This window comes from Gallinula chloropus (genome assembly GCF_964237585.1).
Source record: "Gallinula chloropus genome assembly, chromosome: 11".
NCBI classification, from domain to species: domain Eukaryota; kingdom Metazoa; phylum Chordata; class Aves; order Gruiformes; family Rallidae; genus Gallinula; species Gallinula chloropus.
The window spans coordinates 359941-383953 of NC_140096.1; the positions used below are offsets into that span (position 1 = coordinate 359941).

The window sequence follows — 24013 nt, forward strand, 5'->3', positions numbered from 1 at the left end:
GTACACATCGAACTTCTCCATCCTTCTGCATTATCCACCAAGTACAGCCAGGTCCTTGAGCAAAAACAATCCCAGACACGGGTTTACCTTTGCCTGAAGCAGGGATGACCCAAACCGTCTTTCCTAATATACTCTTCATATGCACCACTGGGACTCTGTCTCCTTCTACAGTGCGTGGAAATTTTGACTGGGCAGGGCCAGCCCGATTGGTAGATCCCCTAGAGTGCATACCCCACTTCATCATGTCCCTTTGTTAGCCATAATTCAGACAGTGCAGACAGTGAGACTTAAGAGAAATGGTGCCATGCATGCTGGCTTCAGGAGCAAAAGTGGCATGTATTTCTGACCAATTTAGTGTAGCTGTGAGGCTGCTCAACAGATTAATTACAGGTGTTAAGTACAAATTAATTACTGGTGTGTGTTTTTGTTGGTAGGTTGGTTTTGATTTTGTTTGGTTTTCAGGTTTTTTCCATAACATAACCTCCTCCTTTTCCTCAACCTTTCTATAAAATAGCTCTTTTCATTATAGTTTACCTTTGACTTTTCCCTGGGTACGAAGATCAAGTTTTATTTTAGTGAGCAGTTGTTTGAAATTACAGTCTTTCAAACACATAGGTAATTCTGATGGGTCCCAAAGATACCTGTATATGTTAGGGTGCAACAGTAGTGGATATTTGGAAAACATGGCACTCTTGCCAACCTTTTGTAAAACGTTTTGAGCTAATTGTTGCATCTTTATCTAATGCATATTTGAGTAATCTCTGCCAGCGTAGGTGAGCTATTCTATAGGACTGATACAATTTTAAAAGAAGTTCTTATCTGCAAATAAAGCTTGGTAGATGCTTGATAGTATCCAGGTAAATGCTCGATAAATCCAGATAGGATCATATCATTTCTGGCTCAGGTTTGGAAGTACTGTTAAGACAGTAAGATACATGTTCTCCCACTGACTGATTGCTTAGCAGGAACCTTACAGACTATTTTAAATTTGTTTTGGGAGACCTAGATGATCCTGAGTTTGATTTTGTTAGATACAAGGCATTAATTCAGTCTCTGTCCAAGATTCTTTGAAGCTTTGTCTTTTCATCCAGTTGTACTCAGTACCTTTAATGAAACTCATTAATGAAACTTCTTACAAGACCTGTTTCTGTAAAACAGCTGTCCTGCTCTGACAGATCCTGAAGCAGTCTAACATTGTTTCTTCTCATTTGGGGTATGTTATTAGCTCCTGTAGTCTTGGGAGTTAGATATTTACTGTTGCTTTAACTTTGTTTTAAGGGTAGAAGGCAGGATTTGGAGAACAGGTACGTGAAAGGGTCAGAGGTGGGAAGGTGAGTCAGCCAGTCGGTCTTGTAGGAGAATGCAGCCAGGACATTGCTGTGTAGCTGTGCTTATCAGAATAAAAAGAAAATACTTATACAAGCCATATTGGCAGGATACTTTATGCACCTACTGCAGGTATACTGGCAGAAATTATTCTATAGTGTTTTATTTGGGACATCTGAGCAGGTGGTTGGACTAGATGACCTCCTGAGGTCCCTTCCAAGCTGAATTGTGCTGTGTTTCTGTATGTGCACATACACATGGGTATAAACACATACAGTAACAGCACATGGCTGGGTAAGAGGAAGAGATATCTTCACTGAGTGCCAGCACAGGCTGTGTAGTTGTGCTGGACTGGTGAAATGGTGGATTTCCTAAGCTATACAGAGGGCTTGTGGTGTCACGCTCTGGTGCTGGTACTGTTACTCATGCTGGTGAGATTGAAGTTGGCATATGAATTTGCCTGGGTTTGTCATACTTGTTGCTGCTTTTGTCTGTGGAAACAGGCCTGGGGATGGGCAGAGCAGTAGATTCTTTTCCTGATTTGTCCACTTATAGGTGTTATCTTCAGGGAGGTGATGATGGAATCCATCCTCTGTCTATTGTATTGTTACCATCTGCTGCCCAACAGGAATGACTCGCCATAGAAACCAGTATTTATTTAAAAACACAAAACCAGTTATTTGCGCAGGCAACTTTTAAAGCTTCTAAACCTTTTTCCCCATTCAGTGAAAGGTTTGTGAAAGAACAGGGAATATCAATTTGTTGTTTTGCTCAGGAGTGTTAACAGTGTTAGAAACAGTGATTTCTGCTGTATTAGAAGCTTTTCTGGCAGCTCTGCTGCAAAAATTTATTGGTACACTTTGGGGGTGGGTGTGTATACACACTTTTGGAGTGTGTATACAAAGGATAGATATAAAATACATATCTATCCTTTTCTATATCAGGAGAAGGAGGATTAGCATTACTACATTATATAAATATAACTTTGCTTAACAAGTTGCCTTTCAAAATTGTTTATTTAAAATTACTATTATTAGTTGTAGAAAAACATTCCTGTAGAACAACAGTCTGAAAGATAAGGAAATTAAGAAAGGTAAAAGCAAATCTGTTTTAAAATGTGGTCTTTGGTCTAAGGCCACATTTTAAGTAACACAGTGTTCCAAGTTTGAAGCCTTTCCAAAGGACATAACTTAATATTAGCCATAGTTGGTCAGAAATATTTGCCCTTATCCTGAAGTGTCCTACAGTCCCTTGTCAGCTTTGGTGAATAGCAGAATCTGTAAAGCTGCCTTTGCTTGCTGTGAGAGGATTTTCTCAGAATAGAAAGATGTGACACTTTCCTCCTGTAGGCCTGCACAGTTTGTTCTCCTCTGATGCCTCCTGTTCCACCTCTCCCTCCCAGGGATGTGCATGGAGGTCTGGCCTGTGGGGATCTCTGGCCATGCCCATCTCTCCATATACCTCAGCACTCCTACTTAATGGTGTTAAGAGCTGTTGGAAGTTAAAATAGCCTTTAAAGCTCTGATTCACCTGAAGTAGCTTGGGGGAGAGAGAGTCTGGAGGCCTGGCTTGTTTTGATGATGACCGTTAAGTGGTTGTAGAGGATTAGAGCGTTGTACATTTCCACTGAGCAGCCCAGAGAAAACTTCTGCTCAAGGTTTCTTCTCCCCAAGCAAACCTCCAGTGTTGTACTTAGAGTTCATCAAACATTTGTGAAGGGTTGGATTAACTGACTATATCTGTGATTAAATTGCTTTCCTTTTATCTGTCTGGAAGTGTTCCTTCCCAGTATAACAGCATTGGTTGTACCAGATTTCAGATCGAAATCCTGTTGTTTTTTATTTGATTTGATTATGGTTTTGTTCTTCTGTGTCTTTCACTGGATTTGTCAACAAAGGAAAATGCAAATTTTTTTTGCTTAATTATGTCTCTGAAGGTGTTCTTTTTTCAATGGAGAAGAGATGCAACGAGCGTATAGACAAAGGGGGAAATTCCTCATTCTTCTTGCTATAATGTGCTGCTCAGGAATAGCAGTGTGTCTTGTCTGCAGAAATCTAAAAACCTAACTTCTCCGATCAGCATGAATCTGCCATACTACTTCATGTTCCCTGTTCTTGTGGTAGCACAAAGGACAGCTTGGTATATATGAGCAGTGAGCGGATTCTGTTGAGAATAAACTTGACAAATCACATGGTTAACTTAGCTAAATCTGTTTCCTGATTCATCTCACCATATTGTAGAACAACTTCTGTTTCTGCTCGAGGGAAAGAAGTGACAATTGGGGCCCGGTAATGAAACGAGATTGATTGTCCATTTTGGACTACATTAAAGTAGTAATAGATTTATTTTTTTTTTCCCCAGTAAAGAATGTTGTATCCATTTGCAAGGACACAGATGTAAAGGTGTTTTCTGGAGCTTCATGTTGATACCTGAATATTTTGTTCTGTAGGATGATCCATGCCTTGGGTTGAATGTGCTGTTGCCAAAACTGTCACTTCTTTTGCTGGTTCTGAGTTTTGGAGGGCAAAAAAGATCTAAAGCAAAGCATGTCTTTTGTATTTTTGGATGTTGTTCTAGAGTCAGAGGGCTTTATTGAGCAGGTGTTTCTTGTTCAATTGACTTGTGCAGTGAGTTGCCCAGTTCTGATAGCAATCGTATATTTAATTCTGTTATTCTGCAGAGTGTTGGCTGTTCATATATCTGTCTTTCCCCCTAAAAACACCTTTTTGCACACTTTGTTGTTGTGGTCTGTAGATTTCTGTTCTTAAACTGTGGAACAGTTCACCCCATATCCTTCAGAAGTCACTGTTCTGGGTTTTTTTGATACAGGTTCTCTAAGCAGCCACCTAACATGCTTAACCTTGAAAGGAAAATGAGGATTTGATTATTTTTTCTTTTCTTTATGACAGCTTGAATGGAGCTAAGAAATGCTAAATCCTTGTATATTAGTCCGCTGAACTCAGCAAGTCAACAGAGACTCTGAGCCAGGGGCCCTCAGCAGTGCTGTGCTGCCTGCTGCTCTGCTCCCCTTCTGAAGGCATGCATGGGTGATACCAGCCCATTCTTATCTGGACCCCAGTTCTAGTACCCTGCTCTAGCCTCCTTACTCCTCTTTTGAACGTCTCTCAGTCCCTTTTGCTCTACTTTCTGTCAGCACTTGTAGCTGCCCTGAAGCCGCCAGATCTTACCAGAGCTCAGAATCTGCCGGTGAATAGGGGTAGTGCAGTCCTCCAGCAGCTAGCTCCATGTTGTGTTTGCTTCATAGGATGCTCTGTCTGCCCAAGGCTGTTGGCCCGGTAGAAAGCCCAGCCTTTTCTGCCTGGGTGATGATGATAGTGCTCCTGTGCCTGTGCATTCCCCAGTCTTCTGAATTACTGCACAAACAGGATTATTATTAGGAACAGCTCTGTTCTTTCATTTTAAAGGGTTGTTATGTACCAAAGTGAAATGAGATTTGTACCTGACTCCCTTCCTGGTGAGGCTTGTTTACCTGCGACATAATTGCATAATGTATGTTCTGTAACTAATAGCTGAAGGGGAAGCTGGTGTGCAGGGAAGAAATGTATCTGCTGTGAGCCGTCTAGTGATAATGAATCCGGATGATGTGCTGCTTGGGAAGTAACGAGGGCTAGTAACTTGGAAGTAAATCAACTAACTTGTCTATCTTTTTTTCCCCCCTTTCTTTTATTCTAGAACCACAGAGCAGACCCAGAAGAACTATTCACAAAACTGGAACGCATTGGGAAAGGCTCCTTTGGTGAAGTCTTTAAAGGAATTGATAATCGGACACAGCAAGTGGTTGCTATAAAAATCATAGACCTTGAGGAAGCAGAAGATGAAATAGAAGATATACAGCAAGAGATAACTGTTTTGAGTCAGTGTGATAGTCCTTATGTAACAAAATACTATGGATCATATTTAAAGGTAATGTATAGTATTGACAAAGATTTCCCTGTTTTGAACATAGCTAGGAAAAAATTCTGAAACTGAGGAAGAGTTATCATGACAACTTGACCTTGGAGGGCCTTGTTTTTATTTTGAACAGAGCTTTTCAGTTTGTCTTGCTTTTTTGTTGCTTGCTGTTTGAGGTTGGAATTTGCACAAAGTGGCTAGAGAATGAATGGAGTTGATAGAGTATTCCTCTTACCATTGCTGTTGGGTTTGGAATTCGGTTTTCTCTCATCCCACCATAGTCTCTAACAGAATTTTGTGGGATTTTTGGGGAAAACAAACAAAATCCTTTGCAGCTATAGAAACAAAACCAGTTCTCTGATAGGGAAAGAAACCCTGCACCGTGCAGAGATGTGTTGGTAATTATGCAGCATAGTAGGCCTGAGACAAAGTAACACTGACATCAGAGAGTTATGTAAGCACTGTGTGAAATGTTACCAGGCATAATTTAAAAACAAACAAAAATGAAGACCTAGAGAAATCCAAAATACCAAGCAAGTCTTCTCAACCTGCATAACTGTCCAGGTACAGTCACCTTAAATATTGCTTATGTGGTCTGCAGTGCATATATGTTTTAGGTTATTTTAAATACCTAAAACCATTTAATAAAAGCTAAAGTGGTTAGAGCTGTCTTAAATTTCCTGGGTTTTAATTTGCTGCTTGCATTTGGGTTTTGGGTTTTTTTGGGGGGGTGGGGGTGGTTTTGGTTGGTTGGGTTTTCTGACATTATTTTCTGAAATGTTCCCATGTCACACTTGTGCTGTATCTTTAAGTGATACTATAAAAGCATTTACAGAACTTATTTTGGAACGTTCTTTGTGGATTTGCCTCTTATTCCTGTGTAAATTGATGAAGCAGTTGGTTTTTAATATTTTAATGCTAAGTGGGTAACTTTGTGTATTTCTCAAAAGACTAAATTCTTATTTTTACTAAGACAAGCCAGCTATGGTGATTTTGCTGTTTAATTAGTTGTTCAGTATTCTGTTGTTTCTTCATGCTGAACCTACAAGTTGTCCCTGATGTCCCATCTTTCCTTCTCCTTACTGGGCTCAATCAGTGGGATTTTTGTTTTGTTTGTTATTAAGTGATAGAGCTCTGAGATTGTAGTAGAATTTAACTTTCCTGCATTCTATTATATTACAACAAGCTGGTTCTTCTCAGGATTTTGAATTCACTAGCAATATTGCCCTGGAGCAGTGCACAAATGGTACTGCAGATCCAGACATGATCAGTCTTTTCTACAGTCCTTTTTTCCGTGGTGAGCTAAGTCCTAAATATTATCCTCCTGGGTATCCATCTCTTCTTCTTCCACAACTTCATGTTGTGAAAGCCCAATTGTTTGCCCTCAAGTACAAACAGGTCAAGGTAAATAATGGGAAGTGTTTTTGCCTGTAAAAGTGTTTTGTTAAATGTCAGAATTAAACAGATTTCAGCAGCTGTAAATGGGGAATTGCAAATCTGGCTAAATACCTGTGCATCACAGCAGTTTCTCTTTGTCCTGTTATTATGCAAGTCTTTCACTTTTTCCCCCTCTTCCTAGATATGTAGGTATAGATATTGTATCAATGCTGTAAAGCTATCAATTTATGGCAGGGATCTCGGTTTTTAAAAAATTCTTGGTGAATATAGGTCATGTTAATGCTGCCATGTTCTCCTCCCCACTGTTTGGGGTCTTTCTGTTTCTATTCTAAATGGAAAGATTAATGCTGATCTCTTGTTTACTTTTCACACCTCTCATGTTTTGGTGCAGGAGAATTTGTGTGGCGCTTGGGGAGGTGTTTGTGGAATTTGTGCTGCTTTCTCATTCCTTTGAGAAATTCCTCTTTATAAAAGAAAAAAAAACCACCAAAAAAACCCCCACAACATAAACCAACAACCAGAAAATGTTTCACAGGAATGCTTTCTTTAATCCCAGGCTAGCATGATAGCTAGTTCTCTTGCTTGCTGTTCCCCAAGTGAATGTTTAAAAATGTCCAGAAATAAATGAGGACTTTTAGTTCTGTAATTGGATAAATAAGAAGACTGTCTAAGTAGTATTTTGGCTTTAAATTTTTCTAGGCTGGTTTTATCCTTTGTTACAAATAGTACATCTTTCAGGTCAAGATTCTTGAGGGGAAAGAGTGCATTGGGTTTGTTACATGTGCAAAGAATTTTTCATGCTGCCCTTTCATTTTAGTAATAGCAGATATTTGAGGATTATATATGTCTCCTTCCCCCCTACACTTGATTACTGTAGCTTTTAACCTTTTTTCTTAGCTATTAGTCTCACAATGGCTGTCATCTTAAGTATTTAGCTGTGTAGTGCTTCATTCAGGGCTTAATTTCTCTATATATTTGTAGAAATCTCTTAGAAACAGTGAAAAGGGTACAGCAGTGTACTAAATGACTGTATAATTAAAGGTTATAGAATATTGAGGTTAAATTCTAAAAATTAAGACATCTTATTTCTTACAAAGCAGAATCCCTGGCTGCAGAGATCAATAGCAGTTTGCCATGGATATGACTGGTACAGAGATCGCGTTCAAAAGGCTTTTGTTAGCGAATGCTTGATTTTATATATAATGATCACAGAAAGTATTCCTAGAAATACCTTTTAAGATAGTGGTTAAAAGGAACATAAGCATGCAGCAAATAGAAGCTATTTCAGAATTTAAGAGGGTTTTCTTTTTCCTTTTGCAGCTTTATTTACGGGAAAACAAAACAGTTGAGCCACTCTTTCAGATCATGCTTATGGAATAGAAATAGTTTACTAAAATGTGTTAATCATATATGTGGCTTTCTCTGAAGCTCTAGAAATGGCATTGGAGATGTTTGGGAGTTTATTGAAATCACTATTTGGAGCACTATTTAAATCACTTAGTGTTATCATGACTATACCAAAGCAGACCCTCAGTGCAGAGGCATTCAGATAGCCTACAACACTTTATTGCTTTAGTTGAGAAATCTAGATCTAGTTAAAGTCACTAAATGCTACAAAATTTGATAGTTTTTACTTTGAAGAAACTGCAGCTGTGACCATGTGTTGGTTTTTCATGTGCACCTCAGTTCATCCAGTTGAACTGTAATGGAACATTTTCTGTTGTAACTTATACTTGTGTTTTTAGCCAAATTCAAGTGATCTTTGAATAAGCAAACTGTTCTCACCATCAGCTTGTCAATCTCAGCTTTTCCTCTGGTAAGATAACATACTTAATAATTAAAAGTTGTTTATGACCAAAACACAAAATATGAGATGTTAGCTGTGAGGGTTTCACATTTCAGATGCAAGATCTTATTTTTGTACGGTCTGTTCTCTGAAGCTTTAGAGTTTCCTTGTGTCTCAGGATGCAGAGCCAGCCTTCTGGCTGACTGTGATGGAGTGGCTCAGTCTGGAGAGCCTGAGGCTTACCAGCTACACGCAGGCTCTTCCAGATGCTCTGCTGCTGAAAGGGGGAAGGGAAGAGTGTCTTTATTTCAATTACTTGACTTACTAATTTGTAACTTAGCTCAGCTGATGCCAAGTAAGATACTGTTATGTCCAGTCTATCTGCTCATTAGCTACAGCTTGTACATCTGACTTGCAAATCTGCTTTAAAAAATATGGACAGCCCCTTAATATTTTTACCTAGCAGTGTAGTGACTGTTTAAAAACTTCATCACTGTTACAAGATGGCAGAGGCTTAATTCCTTGAGTTTTTTGGTGTAAAGCTGATGCCAATTTTGAGTTGTTATGACATGAAGAGGTGCAAAGCCCTCATATCTTTGTAATTTGGGCAGCATTTGTATCTTGAATTTTGGACTTTGAAAGGGAGTTTCCCACTGAATTAATCTCCAAGCTTAGGTATTAGTAACTTAAGTTTTCATTGGGTATCTTGCAGGATCAGTTTCCTAAACATAGTGGTAGGTGATGTACAAGCATATGTATAGTTAAAGAATGCACCATAATAAATACATTTGTATATTGTAGTAAAATGGTTTACGTTTATATAGTGTCTCACAAATGTGTGTAGGATTGTACAAGCTTACAGCTGTATTAATGAAACCTCTGTAGCTGCAAAATAACTAAAATCCTGATGAAGATGTCTGTAGATGTGGTAGGTCAGGGTCTAAACTTGTCTCATCCTGTATTGCACTTTGATTGCATTTAACATTACACCTCACTAAATAAAACACTGGCTGTAGTGGGTACCCTTGAAAGTGATGGTGTGTAGCAATGCAGGTTATGCTGGATAGCTAAAATGAATGTATTCCACAAGACTAATGGCTTGTCAAAATGTAGTATTACTTCATCAATTTAGGCAAGAAAAAGATGAAAGGTATTAAAAGCTGCCCCAGTTCTGGCATATTTTGGTTACACAAATTTGTGAAGCTTGATAAAACACTTGAGCTGTACTTTTCACCCAGTCCTACAGTGATAGATCTTTTCTTGGTAACTGAAATGTCATTATTGTTTTCTTTGTGCCATCTAGCCCAGGGGTTTAAATGTCTGTCCTTGTAACTGTTACAGCCACCTGGGCTTGCTTTTTTCTCTGCAGCTAAAGCAAGTCTGAAGTTACTCTCAATTTTTCAGATTTGATTATGGAGAATTCCTATAGTAGCATCCAGAGGCTTCCATTAAAATTGTACAGCGTTTTGTGCAGCAAAGCTTTGAGGCAATCTAAAGATACTGTTTGTTCTACATTGTCTATTTATACTTGATTGACCTAAAATAGCTAGGAAAAAGGTTGTTCATGCCTGGCTAGAAAATACCCACACCCGGTTACAGTGGATAGTAGCATTTTCTTTGAGACATTATTTCAGAAACACTGGACTTATTCATTTTCATGTTACACTGTTTTCAAGTAATAGTCAAATCCTCCAAACATGTCTGGTAACCACAATGTTTGCCTTAAACTGGAGTTCCTTGTGGGTCTTCTCAGCTGACAGAGTTGGGCTTTATAAAAACTGCTAAAATTAGCCAGCCCTTCCCTGCTGATCTCATAATATTGGAATAGACTCTCATAAATGGTGTGTTTTTAAAATTCAATATAAATCTAATAGAGCTTACTTTGTTAAGATAATTGGATTTAGTACTTTGAGAAACTGTGCCTTTATTTGCTTGCTGAGTTGTCTTTAGATCTCTGTCACTGGTCGGGCAACAGGGTGGGAAAGCATACAGTGCAGAATGCAAGAGGCTTTAAGAAGTATTCCTGCCGTAAGCTTGTGCTCTGTTATGAGGAACTAGCACTAGTAAATATTTGCTGAGGACTTAAATAGCATGCATGGTACTTCATCGATATTTTCAATAACTTTTAAAAATTTTAAATAAATGTTTTTATTCACAGAATTTCTCAGGATAGCAGCCCATAGAGTAGTATTTGTGTTTCTTCTAAAGATTGAGGGGAAGCTGGGCAGGCAAACAGAAGATCCTACTTTTGAAACATACAATCTGATACCAAATCTTTGCAGTTTTATTTATACAAACCAGCCACCTTTTGTAGCTACATATGTATTGAGGGCAAAGTGAGCACCTAGAAATCAGTGTTAGAAGCTTTTGTCAGTTGTGGTTATTCGAGTAGTTGAGACATTGGAAGGTCACATACTCACAGGGGTTGAGATTTAAGTAGCATATAGTGAAGGAATATGTGCATTTTGCAGTATTCCTAGAAATAATTTTAAAAAGTAATAGGTTCCTTAAGTCATACTTTTTTATTGAATTATATTGCTCCTATCTGTGACCTTTTAATGGCCTATTTCAAACCTCTGTTCTGAAAACTTGGGAAACCTGAGTGTTTTTGTAGGGTTCCGGGTCTAGCAGTGCAGTTGCTTCTGGCTGGTGCTGCTTTGCCTCAAAATCAGAGCTACCCCTATGGTAGCAGGCATGTTTTGTGGCAGGATGCAAGTTACAAGCATGTTATGGCTGTCAGTTGTCACTTGAGTTATTAGATACACACCTGCACTATTGCCATGTATGTGAAGAGGCACCTAGCAGCTTACCTCCTTAAGTTTATGCTGTCTTTGAAGAAGCATGTTCATACTCTAACTCAAAAGCAATTTTAAGTTCTGAGTATTTTCCTCAGATAAAAGGTGTTTCAATATTACAAGAACACTTCCTATTAAAATCATAATGCTTCTGTATCAGAAATGGCTGGAATTAATCATAATGCAAAGACAGTTATTTCTAAGAAGTGTTACATTAAACAACTTTTTCCCCTCTAAGTTCCATTCCTTTAGGGTGGAGTCATTTTAGATACCAGTTAGCTGAATATGCGTAGTGGTGGGGAGAGTGGTGGGGGGGTTCTTTTGTTGCTTCTTTTTAAATACAGAACTCAAATAGATATTTAGACATCGTGCATAGGAGCTGTGTGATCATTCCACAATAAGTAATTACGTGTAACCTGGTGATTAATGGGACCCTGTATTTGCATTCTCCCAGCAGTATGCTGGTACTGTATTGTGGTTTTTTGGTTTTGGGTTTTGTTTTGGGTTTTTTAATGGCATCCTTGGACTTGTAACAATTCATGCCTTCCTTTACAGGGCACAAAACTATGGATAATAATGGAATACTTGGGTGGAGGTTCAGCTTTGGATCTTGTAAGTATATTGCATTTTTTTGTATTATAAGTACTAATGAACCGTATTTTGTTGTGCTTGTAGTGCTTTCAAATATCTATAAAATTTAGACCCTGGAGGCAGCTGATACTATATCACTACTACATTATAATGCTCCAAAAAGTGTCAGATTGAGTGGTAGCTCCTGTTATATTGAATCCTTGTTGATTTGTTTGGTTGTTGCTTTTTGTGTCTCAGCATTAGGAAGCATCCATTTGTTCGCAGTCTAGTATAAGGGTGTTTTTTTTTCTTTTTTCCCATGTGAGAAGTACTGTTCTTGCTACATAAGTTGGGGTTTTGGGTTATCTGTTTCCCTGTTCCCCCCACCAAGTAGAATTCATAATACTTGAATAAAAAAAGTGTTTCCTTTGGGGTGGGGGCTCAGGAACAAATTAAGTGTGTGCCCACAGAGTATAGTTAATTTTAACTGGCTAAAAGGTGTTGGGTTTTCCATTTTCAGTTAAGCATGAAAGTGCTTTTACTTAAGATAGTGTTGTATTCATGAAGGGTGCAGCTCAGAGACCAGCAGTCCTGCTGTATGTGGTTGTGGTTTTCCCGTACTTCAGTACAGCTTTGCATCAGCTGTAGAGCTTAGACCCACCCTTTCCTGCAAGGTAATAGAACTGTATCTTTGTGCCATTCTGAAGGAAAAACAGAATGTCTTCAGTCTTACAGAATGGTGTTAATTATGTATTTGTTAACAGTAGCCCTTTCTGCAAGGGTTGAAGTATGGGCTTAACCTCACAAATGTGTTTTAACTTTATGAAATTACATCACATCAACTCAGCTATGAGAGTGCAAAAGCATAGATTACTCTTACACGGTTGTATGTGTAGTGTGTGATAGTTGGTAGCTCTGGAACTTGGCCTTTGAGAAAGGGACTGTCTTATCACTTGAATAATTGGTAGCCTCTGTGGAGTGTCAGAAGTAGTGAGGTAGCTTTTACTAGTGACATTTGAAACCACTGAACCTCTAGAAGAATAAAGCTTGTTATCTGATTTGCTTCACCATACCATAATTTCATGGTGTTCTCTCTTTCAGTGATACATTGTTGGTATTTTTTTTATAGCAGAATCACCAACTCTTAATTGCTCCTGTTTTATTTACATGGCTTTCTAACGTGCAAAGCTTATTCCATAGTAGCAGCTTTACAGTAAGTAGCATGTCACATTCTTGAAGCAAAAGTAAGCATGGAATCAGAAATTCTGGAGCAAGGAAAACACGCATCATTACATTTACAACCCACAGTCCACAGACTGATTTATTTTGAAATAAGAGTTTCTTAATCCAAACTGCAAAATCCAGTCTGCTATCTGTAGGAAGCTGTACATTTGTGGGAAGTTAGCTCTAGCTTTTCATCTGTGTTGGATGCTGAGGGGAGTGTGTACTCTGTGTCTTAAGAATCTAACGGCATTATCAGTAGAGTAGATGGGAAGATGATCACTCAGCAGCACCTGTTTCTGATGGGATGTTAACATACTTCACTAAATTTTTAATGAATTCTAATTGCGCCTTGTTTAAAAAATCTTCAAGCTTAAGATCAAATTAAATCAATAACAAGGCACTAACAGAACAAGATGTTAATTAAATCAGTATCAATAGATACAAGACTAAAACTACTGTACTGTGTCTTTTCTCTAAAGCTGCGTGCTGGCCCATTTGATGAGTTCCAGATTGCTACCATGCTAAAGGAAATCTTGAAAGGTCTTGACTACCTACACTCAGAGAAGAAAATTCACAGGGATATAAAAGGTGCATAAGGTTTTAAATTCTACTTTGCTAAAATCTTTAAAAATCCTAAGAGTGGTGTTCTAATTTAGATGCTGTGTTACTTCCCCTTGGCAGCTGCCAATGTCTTGTTATCAGAGCAAGGTGATGTTAAGCTTGCTGATTTTGGAGTTGCTGGGCAGCTGACAGATACGCAAATCAAGAGGAATACCTTTGTTGGAACCCCATTTTGGATGGCCCCGGAGGTTATTCAGCAGTCAGCATATGATTCAAAAGTAAGTATGAGAGTAGTGTGTTTTTCCAAGGATTGAGAACTGCTGTTAGAAATTAAGATCAGGAGGGAACAGTCAACTCTTCTCCTGTGTGTATGTCCTCAAGACAACCTACAGTGTGTGGTTAGTGAAATGGCAGTGTGCTTCAGTGTTGGCGTTGCACTCTCGTACTCTGTATATAGATCAACCTTAAATAGAAGCCAGAGATCTAAAAGTCTTGATATATGCCAAGTAACAACTTTGAACCATTTTTTCCTCAATGAACAGGTAACTGTACTCGCAGTATGCACATAAAGAAAAGATTGTCAAATACTTGGCATGTTCTGAAGATATTTACACTCTAGTAGACTTTCCCAGGATCATTGAGAGTTGGAAGAATTTGTGTACATCTCAGTTCTTGCTGATAGAAAGCTGTAGTTCTCATGCTTAGGGTTTCAGTGGTGCAGATGTAGCATGCTCCTCTGGGCATTTTGGAAAAGCACTCTCTACCCTGTTATAAAAAATGCTTGTTGTCCAGGCAAAGTGAGAATAATTCTGCTTCTGCTTAACCTGTGTAAAAATCATCTGTACCACCCCTTCATTTACATACTCCCAACAACCTAATCTTATGCCTTCCATATCTCCTCAGTACATTGCAAGAACAATACCAGAAGTCTGATGGGAAAGCATGGAAGATGCAAGCCTTTGATAGGACAGATGAAGGGTTTTAGACAGGATACATTTCGATTTCTAGGCTAATACTGATGAATGTTTTGTCAACTGGACTGATTTTTGACTTCTTTCCTTCTCTCCATACTTCCAAATGACAAAATAAACTAGAATACATTTTTGTAGTGGCAGAGATTTAAAAATCTTACCTCTTCTTTGGAAAACAATATACAATTGGTTTGCTCCAATATACAATTATTGGTTATGATGTTTCAGTAATAAACAACAAGCTAGTTTAATTCTTTGTTATTCAATACAGATATTTTAGTTCTTGTGAATAGGAAAGAAATATTGGGTAACTTTGGTTTGTGACTTCTGTGCCAAGTGTAGTCAACCATTGCTAGCCACTACTTGATGATAAACACATTTAGTGACCTTAATAGCTTATCTAAAAAAGTGCAAGTGATGTATATTTCACTTGAGAAAAATCTCTAAATCAGAAAATAATTGTATAGTTCATAAGATACTTTGATACAAAGACAGAATTTATTTGTAATGCTTACCTGTTAGCTAAAATAAATACTACTTGTTATATTCCTCAGAAACTTATACTGTGAATTTGGCATTTGAGGTGTAACTAGTTTGCTGATAAATTGACCATTTACGAAATAACATCAGTGTGTAGTTTTGCTGTCTAAAGAAAAACTGAGTTAGATGTAGGGAAGTAGCAGTTTGTTATAGAGGAAAAAAAAATCAAAGGAAGATGAATGTTTCTGAAGCTTTTTCCAATAGCATGTGTCTTTAGTTGCATCTTTAACTTACTGATAACATTACAGCAGGGACAAAGTGTACAACAAAAATGATGTTGTAGATGTTTGACAGAGTTGTAGGGCTGATTAAGTCAGCCTGGTTTTTGGGAATTAGAGCCTTCAGGTATTATAAAGGCATGTTTGTGCATATTTTATTAACTAGATGCAGCATCTGTGAGGAATTTAATTATTCAACCCTTAGTCTCAGTAGTCTCTTAATTTTGTACTAAAAGTGACTTTTTTCCTTTCTCAGGCTGACATCTGGTCATTGGGAATCACTGCTATTGAACTAGCCAAAGGGGAGCCTCCCAACTCTGATATGCATCCGATGAGAGTTCTGTTTCTCATTCCGAAAAACAATCCACCAACTTTATTAGGAGAATTCAGTAAACCTTTTAAAGAATTCATTGATGCATGTCTGAATAAGGACCCAACGTTTGTGAGTAGATGTGTGTTTGTGTGTGTGTGTGTGTAGAGGTTTTGGGCTTGTTTTCTGCTCTTTATGATTGTGAATAATTTTGCTGGTGTAGTGCATCATAGGTGATTGAAATAACTGTAGAGACTGTACTTTCTAGTGTAAATGGTGGTGGTGCTTTTTAATAGCTACCTCCATCCTAGTCTCTTTTGTTTGGAATGCTGTAGGGAGGAGGGAGAATGCTGAAAGAAATGGTGGTGGCAGAGAAAGCTTCCTAAACAGCACTCATGATAAATGCAGAAGAGAAGCTTCAACAGAGGAGAGAATCTTAAATCTTTTTCACCAGCAGAAATGTTGCTGTCTGTCTGAATTATGCTTACAAGGAGACGTTGCACTAGAGAATTTTGATTAGTCATTTTCCTGGGTGTGTACCTTCTATCGTAGAAGGATAAGCAATATAGTTGGTGTGTAACTTGATCGTATTTTTAGAGTACATGTGGATTGCTGCCTTTTCTTGACTTCCTGTTTCACTTATTTCCTGATACTATGTGAGTTAGAGCTAGAAGTCAATTGTCTCACTAAATCTCCCCTATTATCATTGAAAATCATGTTATGTTATCATAACATTAAATATTCAAGTGTTTCTTGCAGCGCCCTACTGCAAAAGAACTTCTGAAGCACAAATTCATTATGAAAAATGCCAAGAAGACTTCCTATCTGACAGAGCTGATTGATAGATTTAAGAGATGGAAAGCAGAGGGACATAGTAGTGATGAAAGTGATTCCGATGGTTCCGACTCGTAAGTTTATTTCCAGTTTAGACTCTTTTGGTTAATGCTACTGAAGCAGCTTTCATGCATTTTCTCTGCGTAATTAACACCTCTTTTCTTATGTCTGTCTGTTCTGTATATTTTTCATTGGCCTCTTTCAAGAAAACCCATTCTGTGACCCTAAAGGCTAAAGCATAAGTTAAACTGTGTGCTCATTATCTGTGAACTCAGTTTTAGTTCGGTTTAAGTGCTCTGTATTTCCTAGTCTAGGGCTTGTGGTTGTACCAAAACCAAACACAATTAAAAATATATCAGAGCAGGGTTAAGTTGTATGAAGAAATTTGCACAGTGCCTGTGGAACAACATATATTCTGTAAGTCTCTTGCTTTTCTGGATATCAGGTAACCGTTTTAAATGGGATGCCATGGGAGCAGGTAGGCTTTATGGGTAGATAACATCTTCTCTTTTCAGTTCATTCAGCTTCTGAAATTCTTTTTTTTTTTTTTTTTTAAAGTTCAGTTGATGTTTCAATATGTATTTTTCTTATATTTAAGGAACAGGGGACTATTCTATATAGATGTAGTATGCATTTGAGTTCCCTGTGCTTAGGTTAGGGCTATGCTGTGGCTAGTATTACGTACCTCATATCCTTTTTCTTCAGGGAGTCCAGTAACAAAGAAAATAACTCTCATCCTGAGTGGAGCTTTACTACAGTTCGAAAGAAGCCAGATGCAAAGAAGCTGCAGAATGGGACGGTATGTACAGTCTGAAGAGTTCTTCTGTGTTAAGTGCTGGTTTTGAAGCCAGTTTAAGGAAGATGGTGATAAAACTTCGTAATTGTTCACATCTGGCACTCTTTTTGTAGTTCAAGAGATGATGCTTGTGAATGATATTTCCTATGCCTGTGTCAAGTATAAGATACTGCATACTAACAGATCAGTATCTGTAGAGATAGGAATTTTAAAAACTCGTATTAGAAGGGAAACACTGAACTGTTTTTCTGATGATACATGGCATTGTTTCTTGTGTGTCATCATGCATCTGTTGCCACATCACATAACCTTTGTTGAGGTACTGTGCTTTTATTGTTTCTGTAATGTATTTCAAGTGCTTTGCTGAATTTAACTGAACTTCCAGTTAAGTGTGCTGTGTGAAAAGCAGCTATATAGGAATATGCTGATGTAACTCTTATATATTGAATTTTAGGATCAGGATCTTGTTAAAACCCTGAGTTGTTTAACTATGATAATCACCCCTGTGTTTGCTGAGGTAAGTCTTGTCTTTAAAAGAAATCTTTGACAGTATTACTCAAGTGTGTGGTAAGTTTTATAAATCTTACTTTGGTTTCTACTCAGCTCAAACAGCAGGACACAAATAATGCTAGCAGAAAGAAAGCAATTGAGGAACTGGAGAAAAGCATCAATATGGCAGAAGCAACCTGTCCAGGGATCACAGATAAGATGGTGAAGAAACTTATGGAGAAATTTCAGAAGTAAGTTGAGGAATGGTGTTTTTTATGCATTGTTTAAAAAAAGGCACTTTCTTTTAAAAAGGGGAAAAAAAATTAGGTATTTACACACATGAACGGTCAGTTGATGCTCAATGTTCTGAGTAGTTCAGTGTCAAGTGGAAGATCTGCTCTAGTCCACTGCTTTAAACTTTCAGCTTCTCTATTATACCGAGCACTTCTTTTTGAGACTAACCCCAATAGTAACAGTTGCTATATGTTTAGTCTTCTACTACTATATTTTTAGTGTTACAAGTTGCTTCCTTTAATTTAGCCTGCCATTTTGTTAAAGCATATTTATACCAAGTAAATGATCAGGTTGATTTTTATCTTTCTAGGGATCTTTTTCTTGAATTTAACTTCTGGTGTTCTTTTCTGTGAAGTGCTGAGCTGAAGGCTTTTACTAGTTTAGTGATACAGAGAGTGATGTACTACTTGCCACGCTGAAACAGTAGAATTAACGTTCTTGCTTGTGTGTTTTTAATCTGTAGATTTTCTGTTAATGACTCATCCTAAGAAACTTCACATAATTGACTGCTGTTTCGTATGGACCCAGTGAAACCCACCAAAACTACTTCAAGCTTGGCAGTGCTTAGCTCATGAGCTCCTTGTGCCTTTTGGATCTTTGCAACATATTGATGGTGATTGAGGATTTGAAAGAACCTACTCAACTATTTTGTGGCAGTGCACATGGTTTTATATTTTCAGGAAATTATTTTGTAAAGAACAACTTTTAATATTGTAGTTTCACCTGTTTAATCCGATAAATGTTGAGGTGCAGTTTTGCTTTTAGAAATAACCATTACTTTAGTTAATAGAAAGTGCAAGTACAGTATGTTTTGATTCTATTTTTTTCCCTGTACATGGGGATGTACAGGTCTTTTGTATTCATGAGTTAAACTTTTGTAAATCACTAACAAGCTTCAGAGAAAATAGCTTTTTCACAGGTGTATTCAAAACACGTAATGTAGTGGCAAGGGTATTGCTGTAGCACCTGCTTCAACCAGCATCTAGTTATCGTGCCCTGAAAAATAAACCTGCAACAGTATCTATTATCATTCTAAATTGGTATAGTATTTTAGGCAGCTCTATGATTAAATATATTTGAGAGCAATATGTCAATAGTTTGCAGGTGATATGTAGCAACAGGTATATCCTGATGTACAGTATGTGTGTTACCTTTTAGAACAGGTTTTGAAGTAGTAATTCAACCTTAGATCATCACGGTAGGAAAATTTAAAGCAATACAGCTGAGGGGGTGGGGCTTTTGGCAATAATGGACAAAACCTGAAGTCCAGTTTAACTTAATTTAACTTTTTTCCTCTGAGTATACATGCCTGGGTGGAAGGGAGCCAGAGAAGCTGAGCGTCGCATGATACATACCTCACAAGCAGGTATAAGCGTAACACCAGCGTTCTGTGTGGTGGTGTTGTTTCTCCTGTAAGATATTTATACACATTTTTGTTCTTTAAATACATTAAATACAGTACATCAACATAATTTGTTTATAATTTTTCTGAAAATGTATTTTAAGTATGTATTTACCAGTCAATATGCAAATAACTGAGTTATAGATATTCTTTCACCAAAAGGTAGTACTGTGCAGTACGGAGTGATTTTTATTTTTATTTTTTTCCAGAAAACCTAGGTAGGACTATAAAGTTGCTTTCAGTTACATATTTATGGTACTGCTAGATGCGTAATCTCTTTTTTTTTTTCTTTTTTTTCCCTTTTTCAACCCAGTATGTATATTATGCTGAAGTTTTGAACTGGGATTGTTTTTCAGTACTTAGCTGTGGAACTGTTGGTGTAAATTTATTTTTGATAAAGGCTGGGTGTGTTTATTTTATGGTTCAGACCTGCACATTTTGTTTTTGCACAAAAGTCATTTTAAAGAATCTGAAATATATCTGCCAAATATTGAAAAAGTAATGGTGTGCAAGTAAATACTGCATTTTTAGTCAAACGTTGCCATTACATTGTTTTTATATAAAGGACACTTGTGAGAGATGGCGGTTAGATATGCCAAGGACAATTATTTTCAATGGTGCCTACACTGTAAAAAAAAAAAAAATTACTTTTAACTCCTTGTTTTAATTTTAAAAAAATGTTTCTGTTTAAAACTTTCATCTGCTATATAACTGAAATTGGATTAGAATTTATATCTGAGAAAAAAGTCTGGAAATAGTTTTTGAAAACAATAATGTTATGGATTAAATAAATATTTTTATAAATGTAAGAGCAGCAGTTGTAAATACAGTTGATCTGAAGCTTTACAAAGTAACTGCATCACAGAAACAAATTGTAGTGCTCCTCTAGCTTCTGTAGTTGTTTAGTCTTGTAAATCTGTTTATAGATGAAACTTATTTCAGTGTTTTGGGGGTTTTAAATGGTTTAAAAATAAATATTTAAGTTCTGTAAACTTTCATGAGCTTGTTTTGTTGTGCGTTTTGTTCTGGATTTTAGTGGATGTGCAGAGGTGTGCATATACCTCTTACACTTGTCTGCTAGGTGGAGAAAGGTGTCCTTGCACAGAGTTGCATGGTGGCTTTGAAAAGGCTCGGGTCCCCCCCATGCTGTTCTTGTCATTCCTGCGCCCCAGGAATGCTCTAGCCAGACAGAAGGAGCAGCCCGGGGTTCAGTTTGTGCCGTTCCCGAGGAGTCTGCAGGATCTGTGTGCTCAGACGAACGCGCGGCCTGTGACAACATGGTAGAGGTGTCAGACCGCCCTGGCTTGGTTGTGAACTCGGCACTGTGGAGTGAAGGTGCAAAAAGGCCTGTGCCACAGTGACCTTGGCTTTCAGCACTCTTGACCCAAATCTCATTTTAAAGAGCTCCACACAAATTTCCCAGAATTAACAACATATATTTGCTTCTGCATCGTTCTGTTTGTGTGGGAGACCGAGGGGATGGGTGATGGGAATTCCTCCCAGACTTTGGAACCGGTGGCTCTACCCTGTTGACACAAGGTCTTTAATCTATGCAACTCTAAACGATTCTGCGTAGGTAGGGATAGTGAATTATTTGGGAACCTGGAACCTGTCTTATTTCTAATACGACTGTAATGTTGCTGAACTATGGTGCCTCTTCTTTTCCTGTGAAATGGGTGGGGTGTTTACCTACCTCATAGGACGGCGCGAGGAAACACTCATCCGCGTGTGTACAATACAGCCTCGCTCTCCAAGTCCCTTCAGGAAGGTTTTTATCATACTGCATATGGCATTCCTGCACCTAAAGCCTCTGAGCATCGTAAGAGTAACGCTGAAGAATGGATGTCTGTATTGCTGGTTTCCAGAGAACAGCTGTCTCGTTCTCCACCACGTGTTAGTTATTGATGAACTGTGTAACTTAATCAGCAGTATTCTGTTGCTGGCAGATAGCTAATGGAAAGATGTATCAAAATATTCATGCAGGAACCCTCTTGTGTGGTTTGCTAGGCTTCCCACTGTCAATGGAGGAGAATTGATGCTGAAGTAGTTTTATTGAAGTAGCCTGAATCGCAGAATAGAGAAATGTGTTTGTTCTTGGGTGGGCGAGTCCGTTATCAGTGTAACCTTTCCTGAGGCCTTGGTCTCTGACTCCTCTAGTACGCTCCTGTACAGTAAGCATGCGGTATCCTAAACCTGTCCTTGCATTCAGTTGAATGTCTATAGCTGAATAGGAAAGTACATAGGTTCTTAATGTGTTTGCACAAAGCTTAGCAACTGTTAAAGGTCTGATTTTTATCACACTGTTTTATGATTTAACACTGGAATAAAATTATTTTCCTCTTTGCAAAGTTCTAGTGGTATGTATGTTGGCTTGCCTTACTGCCCATTGTCGTGGTTTTACCCCGGCTGAGAGCAGAGATCCACGCAGCTGCCTGCTCCTTAAAGGAAAAAGCAGGGGGAGAAGGGAGGGGGGGAGCGTGTGTCGGGGGTGAGGTAAGGGAAGGGAAAAGGAAGGGGCAAATAACAACCCCAAAACCAAGAAACCAAAAGCCCATGGGTTGGGATAAGGATAGTTTACTAGAATAGCAGAAAGATCAAATATAACAATGCTAACAGGACTTTAGAGCAAAAATCTGAAACTGTTGATACCCAATGCAGTGTCTGACCCAACCCACAGCTCAGGCCGTGCCACCCAGAGCCGTCCCGGAACCCGACCGTCCCCCGAAACCTGCGCATCCTGGAGCCTCCCCTCTGCTCCTCCTCCCATCAGCCCCCTTTACACTGAGCATGACATAATTGGCATGGAATACTCTCTCTGGGCAGTCTGGGTCACCTGTCCTGGCTTCATCCCCTCCTTTCTCATGAATAGAGAAACATGAAGAACTGAGAAAGTCCTTGACCGCTTGACACAACTAAAACCATCAGGGTGTTATCAGCACTGCTTTCATTTTAACTCTCAAACACAGCATTCCATCCGCTGCTACAAAAGAAGTTAACTCCATCCTGACTGAAACCAGGACACCCATTTTCCAATAAATGAAGTAACACTTCTTCACACAGAGATGAGGTGGATACAGTGAAACCTTAGTGCCTCTTCAAACCGAAGTTCTGTGTATGCTGGGCAGACCTGGCTGCTTTTTACATCCTGCCATACACACCTCTGCCTGAAAAGTTACTGAACATCCTGCATCTGAATTCCAAGATTATCTGTAGCTCAGAATTGTACTTTATATGAACCCCAGTGAGTAGCTTACTGTTTTTTGGGCTGAAATGCTGCTGTGCCTCCTCCCCCTTTAATAACTCTTGCTTGCATCAGGCCCATCAGCGTTTAAGTTCTTCAGGTACTGCTGGCTGGCTGTGACTGGCAGCAGCCTGAAATACTCCCTGTCCTCTCTACATCCTTGTTTTCTTCCAACAATCACTTAGATGGTCTCAGCTCTTCTGGGTGAATAGGGCTGAGCAGGGACTGTGGGGAAGGACTCACTCAAGGGTTGTTTCAATTGTTCCTTGATGTGAGCCACTGCTTGCTGGGATTGTTCCTTTATTTATTTTAGTCAGTTCCAAGAAATTAGTTTACGCAATGAATTCAGCTTGAAGATGTTAATTTCTGTCACTTAAGAGCTGCTTTGTTCCTCTGCTATTGTTGACCATTTGTAGGCTGTGCTAAGGGCACACGCTGTGCCACGGTGCTCTCTAGTCAATGGAAAAAATCCAAAAATAGCTCCCAAGTCCTTGTTTCTCCTCCTCAACACTATTTCCCCACCACAGTCCTGAATGCCAGAGCTGGCAGCTCCTGGAGATTGGGGCAGCGCATCTGTCCCTTGCTGTGGGGACTATGTGGCCCTTCTGAGACAGGCTCAAGGTAAAGCTGACCTGGGCCAGCCTTCACCTGTGTCTCCACATGCTCTCAGGAGGTATGTGATTGTTGGCTTGGGGGAGAACCCTTAAAGGGAAATTCCCTGCGGGCTGTGCCTGCCCTCTGTACTTAAACTGCTGCTGCTCTTTCTGCCTCGCCAGCAACTTGTGCATAGAGACTGCCATGTGTAGGTGCTGTACTGAGTGGTGGTTCTTTCCAAGGTGCAGAGATTTGGGGAAAGGAGAAACAACTCACTTGTAAAAGTATTATGGGCCAAAGCGGCATGTGGGGGGGGTGGGGGGGGTGGGGGGTGTCCCTGGAGCTTACAGCCTATTCAGCACAGGGAAACCAGAAGCAAAAGCAAACCTTGCATTGTGCTGCCTCGTTGGTCCGATGCATTTCTTAAGGCAACTAACCAAGAATGTGGTTTGGGGATATCTGTTGAGTCTCCCTGGTGAAGGCACAGAGGGAGTCTGCAAGCAGCTGCAGAAGGAAACCAGCCCAGCAGCTCCATGGAGCAAGGAGGGCAGTGCAGGGGAAGGGGGGGGGGCTATGGCTGCCTGCATGGCTGGGGGTGGGGGCAGCAGATTTGACAGGGCAGAAGGAGGAAACCAAAACTCCCATGTGAACAACACATTTTTGTTGTCTACCTTCTGAAACAGGACAGCGATGCGCTGGGTGAGCAGCACCCATATTTTACATCTGAACCTATTTTCTGTCTTTGTCCCAGG

At 39.1% G+C, this 24013-nt stretch overlaps 1 protein-coding gene across 3 annotated transcripts in view; it reads left to right on the plus strand.

The window, feature by feature from the left end:
* STK26 (serine/threonine kinase 26) overlaps nucleotides 1-17985 on the plus strand; it is a gene marked incomplete at its 3' end in the record, with an annotated part of 29154 nt that extends 11169 nt beyond the window's left edge. Inside the window, exons 2-10 of one of the 3 annotated variants that reach the window (XM_084269199.1) lie at nucleotides 5020-5250; nucleotides 11773-11829; nucleotides 13491-13599; nucleotides 13693-13850; nucleotides 15558-15743; nucleotides 16371-16519; nucleotides 17151-17244; nucleotides 17696-17758; nucleotides 17845-17985. In XM_084269199.1, the coding sequence (XP_084125325.1) occupies nucleotides 5020-5250; nucleotides 11773-11829; nucleotides 13491-13599; nucleotides 13693-13850; nucleotides 15558-15743; nucleotides 16371-16519; nucleotides 17151-17244; nucleotides 17696-17758; nucleotides 17845-17985 (1188 nt within the window). The remainder of the gene's footprint in view (nucleotides 1-5019; nucleotides 5251-11772; nucleotides 11830-13490; nucleotides 13600-13692; nucleotides 13851-15557; nucleotides 15744-16370; nucleotides 16520-17150; nucleotides 17245-17695; nucleotides 17759-17844) is intronic. The other 2 variants (XM_084269200.1, XM_084269201.1) reach the window with 2 other exon arrangements.
* Nucleotides 17986-24013: the final 6028 nt, after the last annotated feature.